Here is a 23,392-nt window from a genome sequence, read left to right as displayed (position 1 = left end):
CCAGAAAGGATGGCGAGGCTGGGACTGGGCGCCAGGAAGACCCCAGCAGGTCTTACACTCCTGAGGCGGAGTGATGGAACCCAGACCAGAGGGAAGGCACGTGGGTTGTACGTGTCCCATCACTTCTGCTCCCCGCCACCCCAGGTGCTGGACTCCTGTGCGTTCGTTGTACGAACGTTCATTGAGTGCTTGCTGCATATACAGAAACAGGAGTTGTTCTCCCACACCTGCCTGTCATCTGCCCTTCTTCCCTACACCTGCTTTCCCGTCCAGCTGCCCCAGGCGTGCAGACACAGTGCAGGACCAGGCGCGCGTCAGGCCCTACCCACTGCACTCCCCTTCCCCCCAGGACTGAGTCCAGCCCTGACTTCCCGGTGCTGCTGGTGGAGAAGTTGCTTCAGGAACATCTGGAGGAGCAGGAGGTTGCGCCCCCAGGTGACCCCTGTCCCCATATTATCTCTTATTGTTGGGAGCCTCGAATGCTGACTCAGGGCCTTGCCAATACCCACAAGGTCTGTTGCAGTAGGAGCTGGCCACAGTATACAGTCCGTACTCAATGTGCATTTTTTCCTGTCCCTCAGCGCTGCCTCCTAAACCCCCCAAGGCAAAGCCTGTCCCTGCAGGCCTGGCCAATGGGGGAAGCCCACCCTCCCTGCAGGACGCAGAGTGGTACTGGGGTGACATCTCCAGGTAGGGTTTGGGGATGGGCCACGTGGCGGGCAGGGCCCAAAGGGCAGGGTTTCTGGGCGGGCGCCCCCAATCCTGGGTATCGCCACAGGGAGGAGGTGAACGAGAAGCTCCGGGACACGCCTGATGGGACCTTTCTGGTCCGAGATGCATCTAGCAAGATCCAAGGGGAGTACACGCTGACCCTCAGGTGGGGGCCTGTCCCTTCAGGGGTGACTGGGTGTGAGAGCTGCAAGGGAGGCTACCAGGTCAGGAGGACTGGGGGTGGCATGGGGAGCGGGACATGTACAGTTATCAGGATGGCTGGGGGTCCCCCTGGTTGCTGACCCCCCCTCCTGCCCCCAGGAAAGGCGGGAACAACAAGCTGATCAAAGTCTTCCACCGCGACGGGCACTACGGCTTCTCGGAGCCTCTCACCTTCTGCTCCGTCGTGGACCTCATCACCCACTACCGCCATGAGTCGCTGGCCCAGTACAATGCCAAGCTGGACACCCGGCTCCTCTACCCCGTGTCCAAGTACCAGCAGGTCTGTGGCCAGGGAGGGCGGCTCCAGCCGTGGGCCTGAGTGTCCCTGGCAGCTTCTCTGATCACACCGGCTCTCCCTAGGACCAGATTGTCAAGGAGGACAGTGTGGAAGCGGTGGGTGCCCAGCTCAAAGTCTACCACCAGCAGTACCAGGACAAGAGCCGCGAGTATGACCAGCTCTATGAGGAGTACACCCGCACCTCCCAGGTACCACAGGCACCGAGGGGCAGTGGCGAGGCCCTGGGGACAGACATCTGCTTCCAGGTCACAGAGCAGCCACATAGTGCCCAGGACTCCCCTACAAACAGAAATCAACGTTTTCAAAAAAACACAAAAGAACTGATCAGAAAGCACCAGCCAACGCCCTGGGGAACAGCCAAGTCAGGACCTTGGAGTGTCTCCTTGAGCCTCTGTGTCTTCCTGGGCCTCACTTTCCCCATCTGGAACTGTAACTGGGGCCACAGGTCTATTTCTCCTGGCCCTTCACCCTGGATGTTATTCAAAGTGCTAGCTAGTAACCAGAAACAAAGAGTCAGGAGTTCATGGGAAAGGGCAGGGTCATTTAAAACAGGGAAGAGGGAGGACGGTTTTGTCACACGATGACTTTGTTAATAAATTACCTTTCAAAAGTTGGGATGTAGCTTATTCAGACCAGACATCCCATCTCAGGCAGAGAATATTTCTGTCTCCCCTGTTATCCCCAAGAAATTTCTTTCTTGTCCCCGTTTTACGTGATGGATCAACTGAGGCTCTGAGTGGACAAGACACCTGTCCAAGATTGGTTATGAACATCAGGATCTTGGAAGTGACTTAGGGTCCCTGAGTCTGTTTCCCCATGAATAGTTCTGATTTTGTAGGAGGCTGTTGGCAGGTTCTACAAGATGATGTATAGAAAGTACTCGGCAAAGCGTCTACCCTGAGAGGCCCCGTGAACTGTATGTTGCAACCAGACCTGTCTTTAATACTTAGCAGTGCTAAGGAGGAGTGGGTTTGGGGAGTGGGGTTCTGAAGGCTGAATAGGAGTTTGTTGAGTACAGTAGGGGCTAGAGGAATGAGGCACCTGCTAGAGGGAACAGCTTGAGCAAAGTCTCCATATCAGAGTTGGGATCTGCCTTCGCCCCTCATGAGGGGCTTGTCAGGAGTCTCAGCAGAAACTGAGATTCGCCCCCGTTCCCGCAGGAGCTGCAGATGAAGCGCACAGCTATCGAGGCCTTCAATGAGACCATCAAGATCTTTGAAGAGCAGGGCCAGACGCAAGAGAAGTGTAGCAAGGAATATCTGGAGCGCTTCCGACGTGAGGGCAATGAGAAGGAGATGCAGAGGTGAGCTGCCTCCCCTGCCCTACCCTGCCCCACCTGATCTGGCATGGGCAAGTGGGGAAAAAAAGGAAACACTGGGCAGCCCGAGTTCCAGGAGGAGGGGCGTCATTTAAAAATGGACTTTGGGGTACCTGGGTGCCTCAGTGGGTTAAGCCTCTGCCTTCAGCTCGGGTCATGATCTCAGGGTCCTGGGATCTAGCCCCACATCGGGCTCTCTGCTCGGCGGGGAGCCTGCTTCCCCCCTCTCTCTCTGCCTGCTGCTCTGCCTACTTGTGATGTCTCTCTATCAAATAAATAAATAAAATCTTAAAAGGTAAATAAAAATGGGCTTTGAAGGATGAATAGGAGTTCACTAGCAAGCAATCAGGGAAATCGGCATGTGCCAAGGCTTGGAGGCTAGGAGCCTTCTAAGGCCTCAGAGCTGCCCCTCTGCCAGGATCCTGCTGAACTCAGAGCGGCTCAAGTCTCGCATCGCCGAGATCCACGAGAGCCGCACAAAGCTGGAGCAGGAGCTGCGGGCGCAGGCCTCAGACAACCGGGAGATCGACAAGCGCATGAACAGCCTCAAGCCAGACCTCATGCAGCTGCGCAAGATCCGAGACCAGTACCTCGTGTGAGTGCCCGGCCCCATGCTCACCGGCAGGCCCCTCGGTTCGGGGACATCTGGTGAGGTGATCTCTGCCACTGTCTCATTCATGTTTTCTCCACCAAGTGGTCCCACCTTGCCCCTGAGACCCCTCAGCTGTGAAGGAGCCCCCTCCCTCTCCATCAGGTCCCTCCTGGCCCCCTCGCCAGGGCTCCCTGTGGGTGGGTCTCAGCCTCCCAGGTGTCTGTGACATGGGAGCACTGCTGCCCTGGGGCTGGGTCACTGGGAGCCTCCCACAGGATGGACTCCGTGAATGCTAACTGGAAAGTCTGGGCTCAAGTCCTGCCTCGGCCCACTGGGAACCTCCCTGCCTTAGGTGCTCACATGTACCTGCCGTGTACCAGGCACTGTGCTGAGCACCCCATGCACATGAGCTCACTCTGTCTTCTCAAAGTTCTTTGCAAAGTTGCCCCCTTAATAGCTGAGGGAAACTGAGGTACAGAACAGACAGCTGCCCTGTGTGAAGTCACACTGCTGTGCAACCCTCAGGTGAGACTGGTGGTGATAAGACCTTGCTGGAATGGTGCATTCTGGGGGTTCAGTAAGAGTGAGCAGACACATAATAGTAAGTAGTAAGTCAAGCTTTCCTTGACCAAGCCAAGGCTGACCTCTTGTGGCAACTGGCGTCATTGCACCGGGAACTGGCCCTCGGAGGTCCCCCCACCCCTTGCCTCCAGCGAGGCCCACTGCGGCCCAGTGGGGGCTAGTCGGCCTGTGCTACGGCTGCTATTCCCCTACCAGCAGTGTGGAACAAGCCCACCTTTCCTCTTCCTCCAGGTGGCTCACTCAGAAAGGCGCCCGGCAGAAGAAAATCAATGAGTGGTTGGGGATCAAAAATGAGACTGAGGAGTAAGTGAACCCCTACCTGCTGGGGGCCAGGGAAGCCTTCCCAGAGGAGGGGCCATTTTCAGGGGGTTTTGCAGAATGAGTAGGAGTTCGCCGTGAGCGCTGTCCAGACGGCAGGGGAGCCTCAGAGGCTTGGGGGTGAGTAACCGGGTCCCCTCCCTGCTTCCCCCACAGCCAGTATGCGCTGATGGAGGATGAGGACGACCTGCCCCACCATGAGGAACGCACGTGGTATGTGGGCAAGATCAACCGGACACAGGCCGAGGAAATGCTGAGCGGCAAGCGGGATGGCACCTTCCTCATCCGCGAGAGCAGCCAGCGTGGCTGCTATGCCTGCTCTGTGGTGTGAGTACCTGGCGGGGGCTCCGGGAGCGAGCTGAGGGGTGGGGGATCTGCCCCTCTGGGAAGATCGCCGGGAAGGAGTCCTGCCCCCCATGGCTGCCACAGGCAGAAGTGATTGTTGGGGGACAAGAGAGGAAGCTAGGGCCGCGTTTGGGCAGGAGGTGGTGGCTTCTGGGCCAGGTTAGGGTCCTGGGCGGAGGTCACTGGAAAGAAACGACAGGAACTCAGGGGAACCCTGCGGGAGCGCCCCCCCAACCCCTGACCGCCGGTCCCTCTGCCCGTGCCTGCAGGGTGGACGGCGACACCAAGCACTGCGTCATCTACCGCACGGCCACAGGCTTTGGCTTCGCGGAGCCCTACAACCTGTACGGGTCGCTGAAGGAGCTGGTGCTGCACTACCAGCACGCCTCGCTCGTGCAGCACAACGACGCGCTCACGGTCACGCTCGCCCACCCGGTGCGCGCCCCCGGCCCTGGGCCCCCGCCCCCTGCCCGCTGAGCGCTGGGCGCAGGACAGCGCAGAGCGGATACACCCCAGGGCCTGGAGGCTGGGGAGGCAAACCCCCGCCCCCCTCCACCGAGGGCTCCGTCTTTCGGGTTTTCTGTCTGCCTCTCTCCTTTGTGAGTCTCTTCCTGTCTCTTTCTCTCCATTTCTCTTTCTGAGCCTCTCTCTCAGTCTCTCCCTGTCTCTTTCCCTCCCCATCCATCTGTCCTTCTCTCTGTCCCTCCATGTCTCTGGGTTGGGACTCCTGCCTCCCCTGCCCCATATGCCCCTCTCCTGTAGGCACTGTCCTCTGGCCACCCTGAACCCTGTGCCCTACCCACCAGAGGCGCCCCGTCCCCAGGGTCCCCGAAGACCCACCTGGCTGCACCTGCCATGTTTACAGAGGCGCCTGGGCTGTGCGGCCCCAGCCTGGGTGCCCCAATTTTTAAGCCATAGACCTGGAGTCACGGCAGGAAGGAACTTTACTTGGCCACGTCCAAGAACCACCTTGGCCGGGACATTCTGGGCCGGGCGGGACCCGCCCCACAGACCCCAACTTCCCCTCCAAACCCTGAAGTGAAACCACCACTTGGTCGTCCCCACATAGGGGCCACTGCCAAGAAGTACCCCCCAAAAAAGAAAAGAATTAAAAATAAACAGACGAGCCGGCCCCACCCAGCAGCAGGCCTCCCAGAAGTAGAGGTGGCCTGGCCACACCGCTGCCCACGGCACTTCTACCCCGTGCAGAGTCAAGGCTTCTCCTCGATCACCTGGGTTCTGATTTTATTTCTTCTTGACTGTAAAGCCCTTTTTTCTCTCCTCTTTTGGGACGAGAGCCCTGGTTTTCTACACTGCCCGTGGACCCCCACCCCCTCTCCTGCCTGCCCAGCTAGGCTGGCGGGCCGGTTTTGTATGGTACGTTGATACTGATACAGATATAAAACACGGAACATGTGGACGCTTCTGTTGGTGGTGCGGCGGGGGGGGGGGGGGGGGCTTCTCTATGGCTGCGGTGTGCTGGGGAACCTGGCGTTCCCAGGGTCACACACACATCTGGCCCCTGGGTTTATAATTCCAGGGATCCAAGGAAGGCTGACAACCCTCCCCAAGCACCACCCAGTTTAGGTGCTTGTGACCAGAGAAGGTGAGAGACTTGTCCAACCAAGGTCACACAGCAAAGAGGTTCAGACCCTGAGCTCTGCTCTACAGTATGGCCTGCTCAAGGTACCCCAGACATCAGACACCAGCTTCTCACCAGTACCCGGGCTGCCCCCCACCCTGGCCCCAGCCCCCCAGGCTTGAGTCCCAGCACTCAGACACCACCAGCCAGGCTGTTCAGAAAATCCCTTCCCCTCTGACATGCAGCTTCATTATGGTCGGGTGGAGGCAAGAGCACAACCCCTCCCCCCGCACCCAGAGAGGCCCCCCCATGTCTTTAATGCCCTCAGTGCCACCTCTCCCTGCAGACCCCCCCCCATACCTGTCCCTGAGGTGCAGGCCGCCAGGTCCCAGGGGGACATTGACTTGGGGCCTCATGGTGTCTTTGACCTGGAACATTCGTCACCCTCCCCTCCCCAGAGTTCCTGTGTCTTGACCCTTCCGTTCTTAGAAGACTAAACCTGCCCCCTCCTCTCCCCATACGGCACCTGTCAGGGCCCAGCATGCCCACAGCAGCCCGGAGGTGAACGAACAAAACTGCCCTCTCATCTTTTCTCCTCCGCTGGGATCTCAGAAGGACAGGACCTGGCCCCCTCGCCCCCAGCCTCAGAGACCACGGGCCTTCCCAAGTGCTGTCCCTGCTGTGTGCCCAAGTCAGGAGCTGCCCCATGAGGAACCCCAGCCCGGATGCTATCTCCCCTGTGGTCTTCACCCACCGCAAGGGGGGCACAGGGTAAAGGCCACTTTCTAGATCCCATGACCCCAGTCGGTGGAGCTTGGAGACAGAAGATAACAACAGCCCACGTGGCCTCACATGGCCTCTACAGGTGTCTGTCCACCACCACCGGCCTGGGCATGTCACCTTGGGGAAAGTCACCCCCCACCTCTGATCCTCAAACTCCTCTTATCAAATAGGGTCAATATCTGCTTCCCCCACCCCCCAAGGGGAAGTCGCTCAAGGATCGAGGATCGGACAATCCAATGAGTGAAGTTACCTTTGGGAAGCCATCCATCAGGGCTGTGCTTAGTGAGCCCTGGGAAAACTGTAGCCGCCGATGACAGCTTCTGTCCCGCCCAGCAACGGGGCAAGCATGGGCTAACTGCGTGGTCTTAGACGCATCACAGAGGACCTGGGGTTTGCAAAGGAGGGCAGGACCCTCCGGCCGTGGGGACTTCAGAGAAACCCCAGTCTAGGGCTGCTGCTCTGGACAGCAGGATGGGGCTTCCCCCAAACCGGAAGAAGACAGGAGCTGGGGACTTGCCTGTAATCTGGGCCAGGCGTGGGTGTTTCCTCCCGTGGGATCAGGGGCCGGGTAATGCCCGGCATTTGAGGCCCAGCAAATTCTGAACATCTGGGTTATTCCCTCACCACCCCAACCTTCCACGCCTAGGTCCTTCTCTGCCGGCCTTACCCTCGGCTGTCAACACCTCTCCACTGGCTTCCCCCACCCCCACCCCAGCCTGGGGCAACTCTGCTTCTGCCTCTGAGCCTTCCCTGTAGCTTCCCTCCCCAAGCTTCACTCTTGTGCCCACGGACAGAAGGGGAAGCTGAGGGTCCAGCACTTGAGGTGCCTGGTGCAATCCCGAGGCAAACATGGTGACTCCAGGAGGTCTGGGTCGCACATCACCAACCTCCTCCCCCAGTCTACGCCACATGCACAGTATAGGCTTCGCCCCAACCCGGGCTTCCCTCTGCCGTGGGAGTTCCCTGAGGTCCTGGATGCCCCCCACCCCACCCCAACCACCACCTCGAGCTCTGGATGCTGGAAAGAAGCAGCCCGGCTTTCCTTTTACCCCCCACCCCCACCCCAGACAGGCCTGGGAGGGCCAAGAGAAGTGAGGCGCCCTCCCCGCGCTGGCTTCTGCTTTCTGGCCTAGCAGTGACGACGCCTGAGTCAGCCCCACGCGACCACGCTTGGTGGGACTGGAGCGTCGGGGCGGAGGACCCCGAGAGGAGGACCGGGCGCCCGGGCAGCTCCGATGGGTGGAGGGGGAGGGGGTGGGAGAGGGCCGGGTCGCCGCAGTCCCTGCCCACTATCGGTCAGGGGATCAGCCGCCGTAAGAGGGCGGGGTAGGGAGGCGAGGTTCCCAGGCTAGGAACTGGGGGCTTGGATCACCCCGGCCGCCCCAAGATCGATCCGCGGGCGGTGCGCGCGTGGAGACCCGTCTCAGTCTGCCTGCCTGTGTCTCCCTGTCTCTGAAGCCGCCACCTAATCTCTGCTCTTGCCCCAGACTCACATGACCTGGCAGCCCTGACGGCCCGGAGGGGGCGGGCGGGGGAGGGGGGGGAGGGCGGCCCCACGGCCCCGTGACTGCGGGCCCCGCACCTGGCGGGAGTGCGGCTGGGGGCCAGGTTGGAAGAGGACCCAGACCTGCCAGTAGACACCGAGAGACGCCCGCCCCAGCCCCCAGGGGCGTGGGCACCGGGAGGCGGATCCGGCCCGGGGGCTGGGCCACCGCCGGGTTAAAGGCGGCTCCTTCCCGGGCCGCTGCTCCCGCCTCCGCACCCTGGCCCCGCTGTGATGGCCTCGTCGCCACTCCTGCCGGTCCTGCCGCCCCTGTTCTTGCTGCTGCTGCTGCTACTGCCGCCGGAGGTCCCCGCGGCGGCGCGGGCGTCCCCGCTGGGGACACTCCCCGAGGGGGCGGCCGCCTGCAAGGTAGGGATGGCAACGCGGTGGGAGGGCCAGCGGGACGGGCGCCCAGACAGCGGGTGCTGCGGGACCCGCGCCTCCTCCCCTCTCCCCAGGTTTTGCCGCAAAAGACCGGTTCGGAGAGGGGGACGCTGCCCCGCTCGGGACTGAAAACCCCCCGGCACTGTGGCCTCGCACCGAGTCGTTTCACTTCCCCATCTCGCGTCTGACACTCAGCTGTCCTCTACCCTGTCCCCGCCAGCCCCCCGTGGGGGCGCATTGAGCTCCTGCTGTGTACGTCTGAGGCGGGAATGGAGTCTCCTCTCGGAGGCCAGGGGAAGCCCAGAGAAGTCGGGCCGTGGCACCGACCCTCTAGGTGCTGCTTACTGGGTGCCTTTTGGCCAGGGAAGAGCTAACTTGTTTCTGGTGCGGGGGGCAAGCAGATGCCCTGGAGGCTGAGCCACTTGCTCGGGGCTGCACAGACACTGGCTGCCTGCTGCCAGGCAGCTGCAACCGGAAGTCAGCACATATTAGGCGCCGCCTCAGCAGCAGGGCTCGGGAGAGGTTCACCTGGGCCCCTTGAGAGGAAGAATAAATAAGGGCTCAGCGCAAGTGTAGGGCCTTGCTCAGGTCAGGGCCAAGGCTCTGGGTATGAAGTGGCAACAAATGAGCATGCATTAGTCTCCAGTGGTATGCACCTTGGGAAGGCAGGATGGAGAGCAGTGACCCAAAATGTGCATGTGTTGAGTCCTTACTGCATACATTTCCGGGGGCGGGGAGGGGGGGGCGAGGGGTTTCACCTCAACTGAAAGAAAGCAAGAGCTGTTCATAAATTAAGTGCCTACTGTTTGCAAGTCTTTGTCACATGCGTTTTGCAGAAAAACTGAGATCGACGAAGATTGAGGGATGCGATAAAACCTTAGAGTCAGGATTCCACCTGGTCTTGTCTGGAAAGAGTGCAAGATAGACCACCTACAGTTTGTAGCTGCCAGAGAACCAAGCAGGGCTAAACTCCCTTCACACCCCTTCCTCCCGCATAGGCTGGGGGCCTGTGCCTGCCAGTGCCCCTCAGGAAGTCACAAGCACCTCCTGTCAACGTAAGCCTCTACTACGAGGCGCTGTGCCCCGGCTGCCGGGCCTTCCTGGTCCGAGAACTTTTCCCGACCTGGCTGATGGTACTGGAGATCCTCAATGTCACACTGGTGCCCTATGGAAATGCCCAGGTATGTTGGCACTGGGAAAACCGAGGCTCTAAGCCAGGGAGAGGGGCACCTGATGGGCTGGCCAGCACTCACCTAGCTGCCTTGCAGGAACAGAATGTCAGCGGTCGGTGGGAGTTCACCTGCCAGCACGGGGAGCAGGAATGCAAGCTCAACAAGGTGGAGGTGAGCGGCCCCCCAGGAACCTGAGTGGTGGGGGGCACGGAGGCTGGGGGGCCTGCCCATCGTTGAGAAAGGCTAAAGCCAGGCTCAGAAGGGACTGGAAGCAGCCCCATCCTCTGCGTCTTCAATCATCTCTTCATTCATCGCTTCATTAGGGAACACCCGTGATCACTCCCAGAGCGGTCTAGGGCTGCCCTGGGCCCGCTTTCTGCCCTTGCCTATCCACCTGCTATCCCACAGGCCTGCCTGTGGGACCAGCTGGAGAAGGACACAGCCTTCCTGACCATTGTCTGCATGGAGGAAATGGATGACATGGAGAAAAATCTGAAACCGGTGAGCAGCACCCCTCACTTGGCCCTGGGTTGGGAGACCCTGATCTTCCCTGTCCCCAGACAGACCCAGGTTCGGGTCCTGGCCTGACCACCACTCTCTGTGTAGCCCCAGGAAAATGGCCTTCCTTCTGGAAGCCTCCGATCTCTGAAGCAAGGGAACAAAGATCTTTGGGAAGCATGAGTAGATCAAGGAGGGCTTCCTGGAGGAGGTGCCTCTGAGCTGGGCTTGGATGAACAGAAACATGCAGGGATGTAGATGATGATCCTCACCCGGGGTATGGGGATGGCAGGACAGGCCCGCCTGCTTCTCTGGAGGGTTATGAAAAACAACTCCCAGTGGAGTGACTCATTGACACCAATAGCTTATTCATTTGTCAAACATCTGGACCACCCAAAAGGCTCACCCTGGGACACCCTCAGCAGCCCTGCAGAGTCATAGAGGGGCCAGAGGCGGGTAGAGGAGGAGGGAACACTGGAAAGATTCTGGGGGAAGGAAGTGGAAGGGCGTTCCTGGTGGAGGGAATAGCACGGACGGAAGCTCTGAGGAAAATGAGAACCCCGTAAGGGGTCCAGGACTGCGGTCTTCTGAGTCTGGTCTGAGAAGCAAAAGCAGCCTGAGCCCTTGCCTTGGGGGCGTCCACTTAGGTAAGTGTTAAGCATGTGCTGTGTATGCTGTGGACCCGACTGTCTCCTATTCCCCGGGAGGTACAAGCTTGGCCCTGGTGGCAGGGGGAGGGGGTGGCTGGAGGAGGGAACACTGGGGAGACAACGCCTAGGAAACTGAGGCAATGCTCCCGCTCACCAGGCACCCTTGTCCGCCCTCAGTGCCTGCAGATCTATGCCCCAGAGGTGTCCCCGGACACCATCATGGAGTGCGCAATGGGGGACCGTGGCATGCAGCTTTTGCATGTCAATGCCCAGCTTACTGATGCCCTGCAGCCGCCCCACGAGTATGTGCCCTGGGTCGTCGTCAATGGGGTAAGAGTTCTTACAGCCCTCACTCTGGCTACCGGGCCAGCACCAGCATGACGGGTGTGCCCTCTGGCAGGAGGCCAGCCATGGGGCCATTTGCCGTCCTTCTGGGCCGGGCGTGGATTGGCCGGGGGCGGGAGGCAAAGGAGACTGTGTGACTTCCTGTCTTGCTTTCCGCAGAAACCCATGAAAAATCCAAGTCAGCTCCTAAGCCTCGTGTGCCACCTGTACCAGGCAAGCCGGAAGGGGAACGGAGGGATCCACTGGGGGCAGGGGTGGGCAGCAGCTGCTTTCAGGACCCCCAGCTCACGGCCCTCTCCTCCAGGGTGAGAAGCCAGACATCTGCCAACCCGTGGCCAGCTCCCAGAGGGAACAAGTCTGCTTCAAGTGATAGCTGGTGCCCCGGGAGGGACCTGCTGGAGGAAAAGCAGGAGCGCACCTGTCCCTGCTTGTCCGGTCCCTGACTCTCAGCAGCCCCTGCCTACCATCCAGATAACTTCTACACATTCCACGAAAGCCCAGACTCAGACTCCTGCCCCAAGATCAAACATCTCGCCCCACTGAGAATGGTGCTACATTGAAATGAGTTTAATAAACACTTCTGGATTTTGTGATTCATTTGATAAGTTAACAAATTCCCCTTGGACGACGACACGCTGCTGGGACCCTCCCTTTCTCGGGGAGGCAGAGGCCGACAGACACTCCTCATCCCACGGGGAGCAGATATGGGCCAGAGGGAGGCACCAGGGCTGGAGGAGCCCAGAGAGCAAGTGAAGGCTCTGCTTAGGGAATAGGAGCACAGGGGTTGGGGTTGGGGTTTTGAAGGGTGAATAGGAGTTCATGAGGCAGAAGACATACTCAGTAATTCAATAAACAACCCTAACTACTCTCTTTTGTGGACCCCACCACTGGGTGATGGGAGTTGAGCCAGAAGATGGAGTCGAGGATTCTTGGTTGGGAGTTTCAAAGAATGTGTTCACTGGTGGTGGGGGATGGGTCACAGAGCTCCCGGAAAGAGGAACAGAGTGCGCAAAAGACAAGCCAGCAGCAAAATCTGAAGCTAGAATGTGGGGCTGGGACATCTGAGAACACCAGGGCATGTTATGGGATACTATTAAAAAAAAAAAAAAAGGTGCTCGCTTCGGCAGCACATATACTAAAAAAAAAAAAAAGTCACGAGTCTTAAACTGATCTAGAATGATTACCTGCCAAAGATTTTATTTAATCCATGACTAATGAGGAAAACTGGTCAAATGGTTCAAAAAACAGATAGATTTATAAATGAGAAATCTTGAAATGGTGCAAAGAGAAGCAAAATCGATCCACTTTTTCGCAAAGCAGTGGGGGCAAGGGTGGGGGTAGCACTTTCTTCACTCCAGCTTTTTTTTTCTTCAAATTTTAATAATAGGTTTTATGGAGGTAGCGCAGCCGGTTAAGTGCCCAACTTGATTTTGGCTCAGGTTGTGACCTCCAAGTCATGAGATCGAGTCCTGCTTCGGGCTCCCCGGTCAGCAGGGAATCTGCTTGAGGTTCTCTCTCCCTCTCCCTCTGCCCCTCCCACCACTCTCCCTCTCTCGAATAAATAAATAAATCTTTGCCCCTCCCCCCAAAAAAGAAGAGATTTTCTTTAACCTGATACAAATCTGATACATTATCATTTCAGCCCATAGGCAATACGAAAGAACTTAATGAGAGCCTCCTCATTCTTTTTTTCTTCCTAAGTCCTTTTCTCATACTAAGTCTTAACTGCTGTGTATTTTATAGCATCTCTCAACTCAGACTAACCACACTGCAAGTAAGCGCGAGCCCAGTGGGTGACTGATTACCGTGCAGGGCAGGAAACATCACTGCCCCCATCCTGGGCTCTGCAGCGAGACTCCTGTAATAAAGATTAGCAAGAGAAAGACAAATTTAATAACACGTGTCATCATGAATACATGGGAAATACCCACTAAAACTGCGTAAACTCCCCAAAGTGGCCAAAGCCACCACTTTAATTTTGGTGGGTTTTTTTAGATTTTTTTATTTTGGGGGCACTTGGGTGGCTGAGTCATTAAGCGTCTGCCTTTGGCTCAGGTCATGATCCCAGCCTCCTGGGATCGAGCCCCGCGCTGGGCTTCCTGCTCATGGCCCCTCTCCAGCTCCTTCCTGCTGTGCTCCCTCTCTTGCTGTTTCTCTCTGTCAAATAAATAAAATCTTTAAAAAAAATTTTTTTTTAATTTTTTTATTTTAGATTTTATTTGAGCGAGAGAGAGACAGAGCATGTGCACGCATGAGCAGGGGGAAGGGGCAGAGGGAGACACAGGCTCCCGCTGAGCAAGGAGCCCAACCTGGGACTGGATCCCAGGACCCTGGGATCATGACCTGAGCCAAAAGCAGACCACTTTTAACTGACTGAGCCACCCACACACCCCTTTGTTTTTATTTCTCAGTAATCTCCACACCCAATGTGGGGCTCGAATTCACAGCCTGGAGATCAAGAGTAGCTCCACCAACCGAGCGAGCCAGGTGCCCCCTGAGTTGCTATTTTAAATACCACCCTCCAGGGGCTCCTGGGTGGCTCAATGGGTTAAGCCTCTGCCTTCAGGTCAGGTCATGATCTCAGGGTCCTGGGATGGAGCCCTGCGTTGGGCTCTCTGCTCAGCAGGGGGCCTGTTTCCCCCTCCCCCTCTGTCTGCCTCTCTGCCTACTTGTGATCTCTCTCTGTGTCACATAAATAAAATCTTTTAAAAAAGTAAATAACTAAATAAATGCCATCCTCAGCTAAAGCAAAAGAAAGGGGGGTGGTGTTCCCAGCTTTATTGAGGTATAATTGAGAAATCTGTATATATTTGAGGTTTACAGTGTGATGATTGGGTATGTGTATATCCTGATCAAGTTGATGCCCCTATCAGCTCACACAGCTACCTTTTCGTGTGTGTGATGAGAACACTTCAGAGCACTTGGCTTAGCTACTTTCAAGTATACAATATGATACGGTTACCTAGAGTCACCCTGCTGTATGTTGGATCCTCAGAAAGCACTCCTCTTATAATAAAAGTTTGTACCCTTTGGGGCGCCTGGGTGGCTCAGTGGGTTAAAGCCTCTGCCTTCGGCTCAGGTCATGATCTCAGGGTGCTGGGATCGAGCCCCACATTGGGCTCTCTGCTCAGCAGGGAGCCCGCTTCCTCCTCTCTCTCTGCCTGCCTCTCTGCCTACTTGTGATCTCTGTCTGTCAAATAAATAAATAAAATCTTTAAATAAAAAAAAAAGTTTGTACCTTTTAACCAACCCATTTCCCCGATTCCCGCTGTCCCCGGCAGCCAATGTTCTTCCGTTTCTGTGAGTCTGTCCTTTTAGATTCCACACATAAGTGAGATCACATAGTATTTGCCCCTCTCTGTGTGGCTTATTCCCAGCGTAATGTCCTCCAGGTTCCTCTCTTGTTATCATAATTAGCTGGATTTCCTTCCTTTTCTTAACGGCAGAGTAATATTTGAGTTGACCCCTTTTGTTCCAAGTCATCTCAAAGGAAGACCTCCCTTGGCATGTCTCACTGGATTTGCCCTGGTTCTCTACACAAGGGCAGCAGGCATCCAGTTGGGTTTGCTGGAAGTTTCCATAAGGAATTTCAAGTTTGGACTCTTGAAAACCTCTAACATCCGTTCACTCCAGGCAAGAAACTTCACCATGCCACGGGGTTTCATCTGCAGTATCTCTTCCTTCTGGAAAATTCCTCTACTCTGGACATCCCTAAAGCAGCCCAAGAATCTTGGTTGACCAGGACCAACCTGTAAGACTGACCCTGCCAGCCAGGCACAAGCCAGTTTTCTCGTGAGGATTTTTTCAGCATTAGTTCCCAAAAGCCGAACTTAGTTTCTCGAAATTGGTGGGTCAAATCAAGTATATGGATAAAGCGCTTTCGGCTTCAGGAGGAGCCTAATTCTAACCCCTCCCCCACCCGCAGCACCTTGAGAGTGGACTGGATTTTGTTACTTGATTCCAAAGAGCAGAGAAAGGGAAAAAGAATAACTGTATGGGGGCGCGGGGGTGGCTCAGTCGGTTAAACCTCTGCCTTCGGCTCAGGTCATGATCTCAGGGTCCTGCGATCCAGCCCTGCATCAGGGAGCCTGCTTCTCCCTCTCCCTCTTCCGGCCGCTCTCCCTGCTCATGCACGCGCTCTCTTTCAAATAAATAAATAAAATCTTAAAAAAAAAAAAAAAAAAAGACACTCCATCTCTGTAGGATGCTCCCCAAAAACCCAGAACACCAGCCCAACCATGAGAAAACATCATTCCAACACAGACTGAGGGACATTCTACGAGATATCTCACCAGTACTCCTCCAAAGTGCCAAGGTCATGAACAACAAGAGAAAACGGAGAAAGTGAAACTGACCTGAGGAAACTAACTTAGCGGGATCCTGGCTAAAAAAACATTTTAAGGACTAACTGGAATTATGACTAACATGGTACTATTCTTCTTTTCTTTCTTAAGATTTTATTTATTTGACACACAGAGAGAGAGACAGTGAGAGAGGGAACACAAGCAGGGGGCGGGTGGGAGAGTGAGAAGCAGGCTCCCAGCTGAGCAGGGAGCCTGATGCAGGGCTCCATCCCAGGACTCTGGGATCATGACCTGAGCCGAAGCCCGACACTTAATGACTGAACCACCCAGGTGCCCCAAACACAGAACTATTCTTGCCTCAAATCAGCCAAGGCTCCTCTAGGAATCTGACAGATAGAAATGTATCACAGACAGGAAGGGCACAGACAGTGAGGCCCTTTAGATGAACTGATTAGGATAATTATGCCTGCAAAATCCTTCCTGGAATATCACCTATTATCACATTCACATTCTATCATACTGACAAGATCTGCCTGTGCTGGAGGCGGGCACGCAGGTGCACACCTGCAGTAGAAACCTTGGGGCCAGCCTAGACTCCTGCCTCTCACACGTCCTGATGTAGAAAAAGATGACCGACTCACACAGTGAGAAGAACTTTCTGAATTACAGACCAGTATATGGGCAGAGAGAGTTTATGGCTTCAATTCTAAAAATTTTCAGCCATTGGGGCGCCTGGCTGGGTCAGTTGGTAGAGCGTGCGACTCTTGATGTCAGGGTTGTGAGTCAAGTCCCATGTTGGGTGTGGAACCTACTTACATAAATAAGTAATTAATTAAACAAAATAAAATAATATTTCAACCATGGGAGAAGACAATACACGGTGAAGGCAAGGTAAAATTTAGAATTTGATTTGGGGAACTTGGTTGAAAATGTCAATGGTTTGAACATTTGATTAAATAGGAGGGCAGGGGGCGCCTGGGTGGCTCAGTGGGTTAAAGCCTCTGCCTTCAGCTCAGGTCATGATCCCAGGGTCCTGGGATCGAGCCCCGCATTGGGCTCCCTGCTCAGCGGGGAGCCTGCTTCCCCCACCCCTCTCTGCCTGCCTGTCGGCCTACTTGTGATCTCTGTCTGTCAATAGATAGATAGATAGATAGATAGGAGGGCAGGAGCCTGGCTGACCCAGTCAGTGAAACATCTGACTCCCGGTCTCAGGGTTGTGAGTTCGAGCCCCAATTATGAAACAATACTGGATTACTTATTGTTTTTTATTTTATTTATTTATTTAAGAGAGAGAGCTTGAGCGGGGGGAGGGGCAGAGGGAGAGAGGAGCAGATTCCCAGCTGAGCAGAGAGCAGGAGGTGGGGCTCGATCCCAGAACCCTGGGATTAAGACAACAACCTGAGCAGAAGGCAGATTCTTAATCGACTGAGCCTCCCAGGTGCCCCTAATCTGTTACTTATTTAACCAAAGTGACAACAAAAGGTTTTAAAGACAAAAACAGTAAGTTCTACAGTTGGGTGGGAGGGGAAGGCTTAGCTCTTTTAATATTGAGGAGACTCAGTTTTCCTAAGTAATCAAAGACCTCTGAGCAACAGCATTTTGGTAAAACATAGAGAATCTTTGTTTTCCGCGTGAATCACTCAACAGGTAAAGAAAAGCCTTTTACCATAATCCAAGGTAAGGTCATTCTTTTAACAGAGAAAGCAGATCAAATTCTAGTCTGCACAGTTACACTGATATTGAAACTCATTGTTACAACCCTTATAATAAAGCCATGTGATTTGCAAGACCTTGCCCACACAAGATAAAATTTTCTCTCGCTCTTTCTCCCTCTCCAACTTTCTCTACCTGCTCAGATTTTGGTCCTTTGTTTTCCTCATTCTTATCTTGAACCAGTCTTTAAATACCCTTAAGTTAAGACAAAATTACTCTCTTTCCACCCTTCATATTTCCTTCATTTCCTACCAAACCACACCCTATTTTCCTTGCATATTTTATGAGTTTTTTTCCTGTACCCTGATTAGTAATAATAGTTTCATTTTCTTATATTGATTCGAATATATAACACTTATTTCCAGTAAAACCAGGAAGCCAGCAGTTGTAAACTGCAGACATGCCAACACTCTGCCCTAGGTCAGCCTTTGAATCCGCAGTTTTGTCATTCCTGAAGACATACGCTTTCTTACAGTACAATATTTCAATGTGTCAGGGGCCCCCTGGGTGGCTCAGTCAGTTAAGCATCTGCCTTCGGCTCAGGTCATGATCCTGGGGTCCTGGGATCGAGCCCTACGTCTCCCTGGTCAGCGGGGAGTCTGCTTCTCCCTCTCCCTCTGCCCCTCCCAGCACCCCCCCAACCCCCTCCCGCTCATGCTCTCTCCCTCTCTCTCTCAAATAAAATAAGATCTTAAAAATTTTTTTCAAAAAAGAAAAAACAATATTTCAATGTGCCAAAGGACACGTTCACAAACTAACCAAATATCTTTTAGTCGATCTGTAAAAATCAAGAAGCCAAAGGAGACAAACTTCAACTTATGTTTAGTAAGTTTGTTTCAGCATTTTATCTTATTTGGAAAGGATCTAGATATTCAACGATTATCCATCATCTAACTTAGCCAAACTTCAAGGTTCCAAGTTTCCCAAAGGATTTGGCAAACTATTTTTGAGCCAACTTTTTTTTTTTTAAGATTTATTTATTTATTTATTTGACAGACAGAGATCACAAGTAGGCTGAGAGGCAGGCAGAGAGAGGGGAGGGGGGAAGCAGGCTCCCTGTGGAGCAGAGAGCCCAATTTGGGGCTCAAACCCAGGACCCTGGGATCATGACCTGAGCAGAAGGCAGAGGCTTTAACCCACTGAGCCACCCAGGTGCCCCCCCCTTTTTTTTAAGATTTGATTTATTTATTTGACAGAGAGAGATCACAAGTAGGCAGAGAGGCAGACAGAAAGGGGGGGGGGAGCAGGCCCCCCGCTGAGCAGAGAGCCTGATGCGGGGCTCAATCCCAGGACCCTGGAATCATGACTTTAGCCAAAGGCAGAGGCTTAACCCACTGAGCCACCCAGGCACCCAAACAATTCACTTTTAACATAGGTTTTGTTCTTAGGGTTGAATTTATAGTTTTATAATCTTAAACAGAGAGATAATGTGTTTGACTAATCTTATGTAAGCACTTTTTTAACAAGTCAATTAAATATTTAGAGCTCTTGACAATGACTTTTTAGCAATAGCTTCTGGAGGTAGAAAAATATTACCTAAACATGAGAGACACAAACAATCACAGATCTTATAGCCCTTATTTTTAAATTTTAGGCCATGAAACAGGTACAAGAATACAAAACTCACATGTTTAAAAAAATAGAGTTGAGGGGTGTCTGGCTGGCTCAGTCAGAAGACTGTGTGAGTCCAACTCGGGGTCATGAGTTCACGCCCCATGTTGGGTGTAGGGATTACTTAAAAAAAATGTTTTTTTAATTATTTTTTAATCTTTAAAAAAAAATAGCTGAGGAGGCCCTGGGTAGCTCAGTCACGAGGGACTCTTGATCTCTGGGCCATGAGTTCAGGCCCCATGTTGGGCATTGAGCTTACATTTAAAAAAATTAAATTAGGGGTACCTGGCTGGCTCAGTTGGTAAAGCATGCGACTCTTGCTCTCTGGGTTGTAAGCTGGAGTCCCATGCTGGGTGAAAAGATTACTTAAAAAAAAAAAATTAAAATCCTTAAAAAAATTTTTAAAATAAATTTAAAAAATTTTTTTAAAGTAGTTGAATTGAAACTATGTTTCTGGCAGATGGAACAGGTTACTAATATTTGCAAAGAAGACTTTTAAGAGATTTCACATGCTAGTTTGTTCCCAAATAGCCTTCTGACTAGGTAGTGCCCTCTGACTAGGTAGTTCCTTTTAGCTTTGGAGAGAAGGCTTTGGAAATAGTTCCTGTCAGCCTGGGAACATTAGCCTCCAATTAGGCCGATTTCTGTAAGAATAAAAAAAGTCCTGGGGTACCTGGGTAGCTCAGTTGGGTAAGCGTCTGCATTTAGCTTAGGTCATGATCCCAGGTTCTGGAATCAAGCCTCACGTCAGGCTCCCTGCTCAGCGGGGAATCTGCTTCTCCCTCTCCCTCTACTCCTCCCCCCTGCTCAAGTTCTCTCTCTCTGTCTCTCTCTCTCTCAAATAAATAAATAAAATCTTAAAAAAAAAAAAAGAATTTAAAAAGTCCTTTCAAATATCTTACAAGGTTTCAGATCAAACAAACTAAATTTTCTGGCACTACTGAACTTTTTTTTTTAAACCGAAAGTATACCTATTCCAAGTGATTCAGAACCCAAACCCAAACCAAAGCCTTTTATGATCTAACCAGGGACACAAGAGATGCCTCCAAGAGCGTACAAAAGATGCATTCTTCCCAAGATCCAGAGCCACTCCCAAAGACAGCCAAAAGACAGACAGACAGACAGACAGACAATTCTCTGGAGAGCTGACAATGACCCTAGCCACAGTGGAGTACAACTCACATTTCTGTCTGCTCATCGACTTATTCTCAGGGCTCCTAACCTGATGTCTGGTCCCCTGCAGCACACAGAAAGCCAAGCTAAGCTTTCAGCACACAAAAGGAGACTCATACAGGGGCTCCTGGGTGGCTCAGTGGGTTAAAGCCTCTGCCTTCGGCTCAGGTCATGATCTCAGGGTCCTGGGATGGAGCCCCGCATCGGGCTCTCTGCTCAGCAGGGATCCTGCTTCCCCCGCCCTCTCTCTCTGCCTGCCTCTGCCTACTTGTGATCTCTGTCTGTCAAATAAACCAATAAAATCTTTAAAAATGTTTAAAAATTTTTTAAAAAGAAGGAGACTCATACAGAAAGCAACAGCTGTCCCTGGAGGCGGGGACCAACAAGTGGGTACCCAAAACCAAATTTACAAGAGTCACAAAGTTTCCAAAGAACTAATCCTTACAAATGCTTGTCTCTTGCCCATCTAAACCCAGAGGGGATGGACAAAGAAACTTTTACCATCCTCTCCCAACAGACAGAGATCCAGAAAGCAAACGAGGCAAAAATTCTTACCTTATCTGCGGGCTTCCTCAGGCCCCAGGACCTGTCAGCTGCCGATCCCAGAGCCAACAGAGCCCCAGCCAATGCGATCCCATCCTCATTGCCAAACCGGGGGAAGCTTTACAAGAAAAAAAGAAGATCCAAGAAGTAATTGGGCCTCGGTAATTTACCTACTAGGTTCAACAGAGGGAGACAATGATGGAAAAGCGACTGAAGGATATGCAGAGACTACAGAAAGATCAATTATTTTAACAAGGTCTGTTTGGGGTGCCTGGGTGGCGCAGTGGGTTAAGCCTCTGTCTTCAGCTCAGGTTGTGATTCTTAGGGTCCTGGGATCGAGCCCCACATCTGGCTCTCTGGTCAGCGGCGAGCCTGTTTCCCCTTCTCTCTCTGCCTGCCTTCTTATGATCTCTCTCTCTCTGTCAAATAAATAAAATCTTAAAAAAAAAAAAAAACAAGGTTGGGGCGCCTGGGTGGCTCAGTGGGTTAAAGCCTCTTCCTTCCGCTCAGGTCATGATCCCAGAGTCCTGGGATCGAGCCCCGCATCGGGATCTCTGCTCAGCAGGGAGCCTGCTTCCTCCTGTCTCTCTGCCTGCCTCTCTGCCTACTTGTGATCTCTGTCTGTCAAATAAATAAATAAAATCTTAAAAAAAAAAAAAAAACAAGGTCTATTTGTACGGATCCCTTCAGCCTCAGCTTCCCCTCTGGTAATAACGGTGTTTCTTTCTCCTGATACAGGGGCGGCACCTTCCACTTGGGGAATTTTATCTCCTGCTCTTAGGAAGGGAAAAGCAGCTCAGTATGTCCTTTGTGCATGTTGCCATCTTTCAAAAGAATCAATCTGCCAGAGCGGCGTATTTTGGGGTGGCCTATCTTGACCACCTTCAAAAGAAACACTAAATACCACAGGTCCAGATACCAAAGTCCTTCTTCCTGATGGACTCCTTTTTTTTTTTTTTTAAAGATTTTATTTATTTATTTGATGGAGAGAGAGAGAGATCACAAGAAGGCAGAGAGGGGGAAGCAGACTCCCTGCTCAGCAGAGAGCCCCACTCGGGGCTCGATCCCAGGACCCTGAGATCATGACCTAAGCCAAAGGCGGAGGCTTAACCCACTGAGCCACCCAGGTGCCCCCGCCCCCCTTAGGATTTTTTTTTTTTTTTAAAGATTTTGCCCCCTTAGGATTTTATTCTTAAGTAATCTCCACATCCAACGTGGGGCTCGAACTCACAACCCCGAGATTAAGCGCCACCCATTCTGCCAACTGAGCCAGCATATAGTAAATAGTTTAGTTACAGATCATACGGTCTTTGTTGCAATCACTCATTGTAGTGAGAGAGGAGACAATACAGAAACAAATGGGCAAGGCTCTGTTCCAATTATAGCTTTATTTATGGATTCAAAAATTTGATTTTCATATAATTTTCATGTCATAGAATGTTATTCTATTTCCCCCAACCTTTTGTCAACTAAGAAAAGGAGGCAAAACTGAAAAGGAACAAATGTTTCCTTCGGGGGCTCAGAATTACAATTTGGGAGTCCAGATTCCAGAGTAACCAGAAAAGTGTCTCCTTCATGGAGGGAAAGGGTTCTTATGAGAAAGAAGGAAGGGGTAATTACCTGATTTAGATAAAGAAGAAAGAAACCCTACTAATTTGGTGCTGACTGATGTTGGAAAGTTGTTAGGGCTCGAAGGTGACGGCCAAGAAGGAATTCTTGAGACATCTTTGGTGCAAAAAGGTGGTTTTATTACAGCGAGGGGACAGGACCCGGGGGCAGAAGGAACTGCACTGTGGTCATAAGGAGTGGCCGGTTATATACTTTCAGGTTGGGAAGGGGTTAGGGATAGCCTAAGTCTCTAAGCAATTCTGGAAGCAAGGTTTCCAGGACCTCCAAGGGGCTAGCTCTTGTTGGGAAAAGGTCATTTATTACCGTCTGGTAAAACCTGAGTCATGAGAACCTTCTGATGCATATCGGTGGGTCATATGCTTGGGGGATGATTGCCAACATGTATCTTGGAGGAGTAGAGATAAAGGAAATTTCCGAAGGAATTTTTATGTTAAAGTAGATTTACAGGATCCTGGGGGTCAGGTTAAGATTGCCTTCTGCCCTTAGCAAAGTATTATCATCAAGGCAGCTGAGTCCCTAGAGGAATGTCACTTTGCCTGTTTCAAGGACTTGTCAGTGGGCTGTAGGTAGTAAGGAAATTAAATTTTCTTTTGCCTTTGTTTCCCACATCACTGACCAGCTGAGTCACTTCTGATTATTATAATTTTATTGGTGCTATCAAATGAAACTGTCCATGATATTATTAACTTTACTTCTCCGTATGATCCCAATGCCAATTGCTCTGTTGAAATTTTATGAGCAACTGCTTGTAAAATTATTGCTGCTTCTGGCCAGTTCATGAGCTCATCCGTTGTAAAGGAAACTGGGGATTCAAAACGGATTCTCTCATGTCCAGAAATTTTATACTATTTCACACATTTAAAAAATATAAGAAACATTTTACCTCTTGAACCTCACAAGAACAGCAACGGGATTTGGACTTCTGGCCGCAGTTTGCGACACCCTCGTTCCCTGTAAATAACGCATAGGTTTCCATGGAAACTCCTATTTTCCGCTACAGGAACACAGGAGGTAAAGTAGGGATATAGCTGTTTGCAGAGGTGCCTGTGGGGTGAGTTAATGCACGCAACGTGCCC

The 23,392-nt window shown here is 52.5% G+C and overlaps 2 protein-coding genes and 1 long non-coding RNA gene across 3 annotated transcripts in view; 2 read left to right on the top strand and 1 right to left on the bottom strand.

Moving 5' to 3' along the window:
• Positions 1-5,798, top strand: part of PIK3R2 (phosphoinositide-3-kinase regulatory subunit 2) — a 12,412-nt gene extending 6,614 nt beyond the window's left edge. Inside the window, exons 7-16 of the mRNA XM_080805341.1 lie at positions 350-435; positions 582-690; positions 779-877; positions 1,033-1,213; positions 1,294-1,419; positions 2,392-2,534; positions 2,968-3,144; positions 3,955-4,026; positions 4,198-4,368; positions 4,656-5,798. Of these exons, the coding sequence (XP_080661467.1) occupies positions 350-435; positions 582-690; positions 779-877; positions 1,033-1,213; positions 1,294-1,419; positions 2,392-2,534; positions 2,968-3,144; positions 3,955-4,026; positions 4,198-4,368; positions 4,656-4,863 (1,372 nt within the window). The 3' untranslated portion in view covers positions 4,864-5,798. The remainder of the gene's footprint in view (positions 1-349; positions 436-581; positions 691-778; positions 878-1,032; positions 1,214-1,293; positions 1,420-2,391; positions 2,535-2,967; positions 3,145-3,954; positions 4,027-4,197; positions 4,369-4,655) is intronic.
• The window catches only part of LOC308344259, a 25,402-nt gene extending 2,010 nt beyond the window's left edge, over positions 1-23,392 (bottom strand). The window contains exons 1-2 of the long non-coding RNA XR_013966974.1: positions 23,200-23,392; positions 20,700-20,805 (exon numbers count right to left, since the gene is read on the bottom strand). This is a non-coding gene — a long non-coding RNA (uncharacterized lncRNA). The remainder of the gene's footprint in view (positions 1-20,699; positions 20,806-23,199) is intronic.
• On the top strand, positions 8,315-11,940 carry IFI30 (IFI30 lysosomal thiol reductase). The gene is made up of 7 exons (XM_080825566.1): positions 8,315-8,663; positions 9,677-9,859; positions 9,947-10,021; positions 10,259-10,351; positions 11,176-11,328; positions 11,503-11,556; positions 11,648-11,940. Exons 1-7 carry the CDS (start codon positions 8,529-8,531, stop codon positions 11,711-11,713), a joined length of 759 nt encoding a protein of 252 aa, XP_080681692.1. The 5' UTR covers positions 8,315-8,528; the 3' UTR covers positions 11,714-11,940.

The sequence above is a fragment of the Martes martes genome, assembly GCF_963455335.1.
Source record: "Martes martes genome assembly, chromosome: 1".
NCBI lineage: Eukaryota > Metazoa > Chordata > Mammalia > Carnivora > Mustelidae > Martes > Martes martes.
Note: the sequence above shows the minus strand (reverse complement) of the source record. Positions and strands in the feature narration are given on the sequence as shown.

Coding starts and splice junctions, on each gene's coding strand:
- IFI30 (XM_080825566.1), top strand. CDS start 8,529: ATGGCCTCGTCGCCACTCCTGCCGGTCCTGCCGCCCCTGTTCTTGCTG. Junction 9,860..9,946: donor TGCCCTATGGAAATGCCCAG/GTATGTTGGCAC, acceptor GCTGCCTTGCAG/GAACAGAATGTCAGCGGTCG. Junction 10,022..10,258: donor GCAAGCTCAACAAGGTGGAG/GTGAGCGGCCCC, acceptor GCTATCCCACAG/GCCTGCCTGTGGGACCAGCT.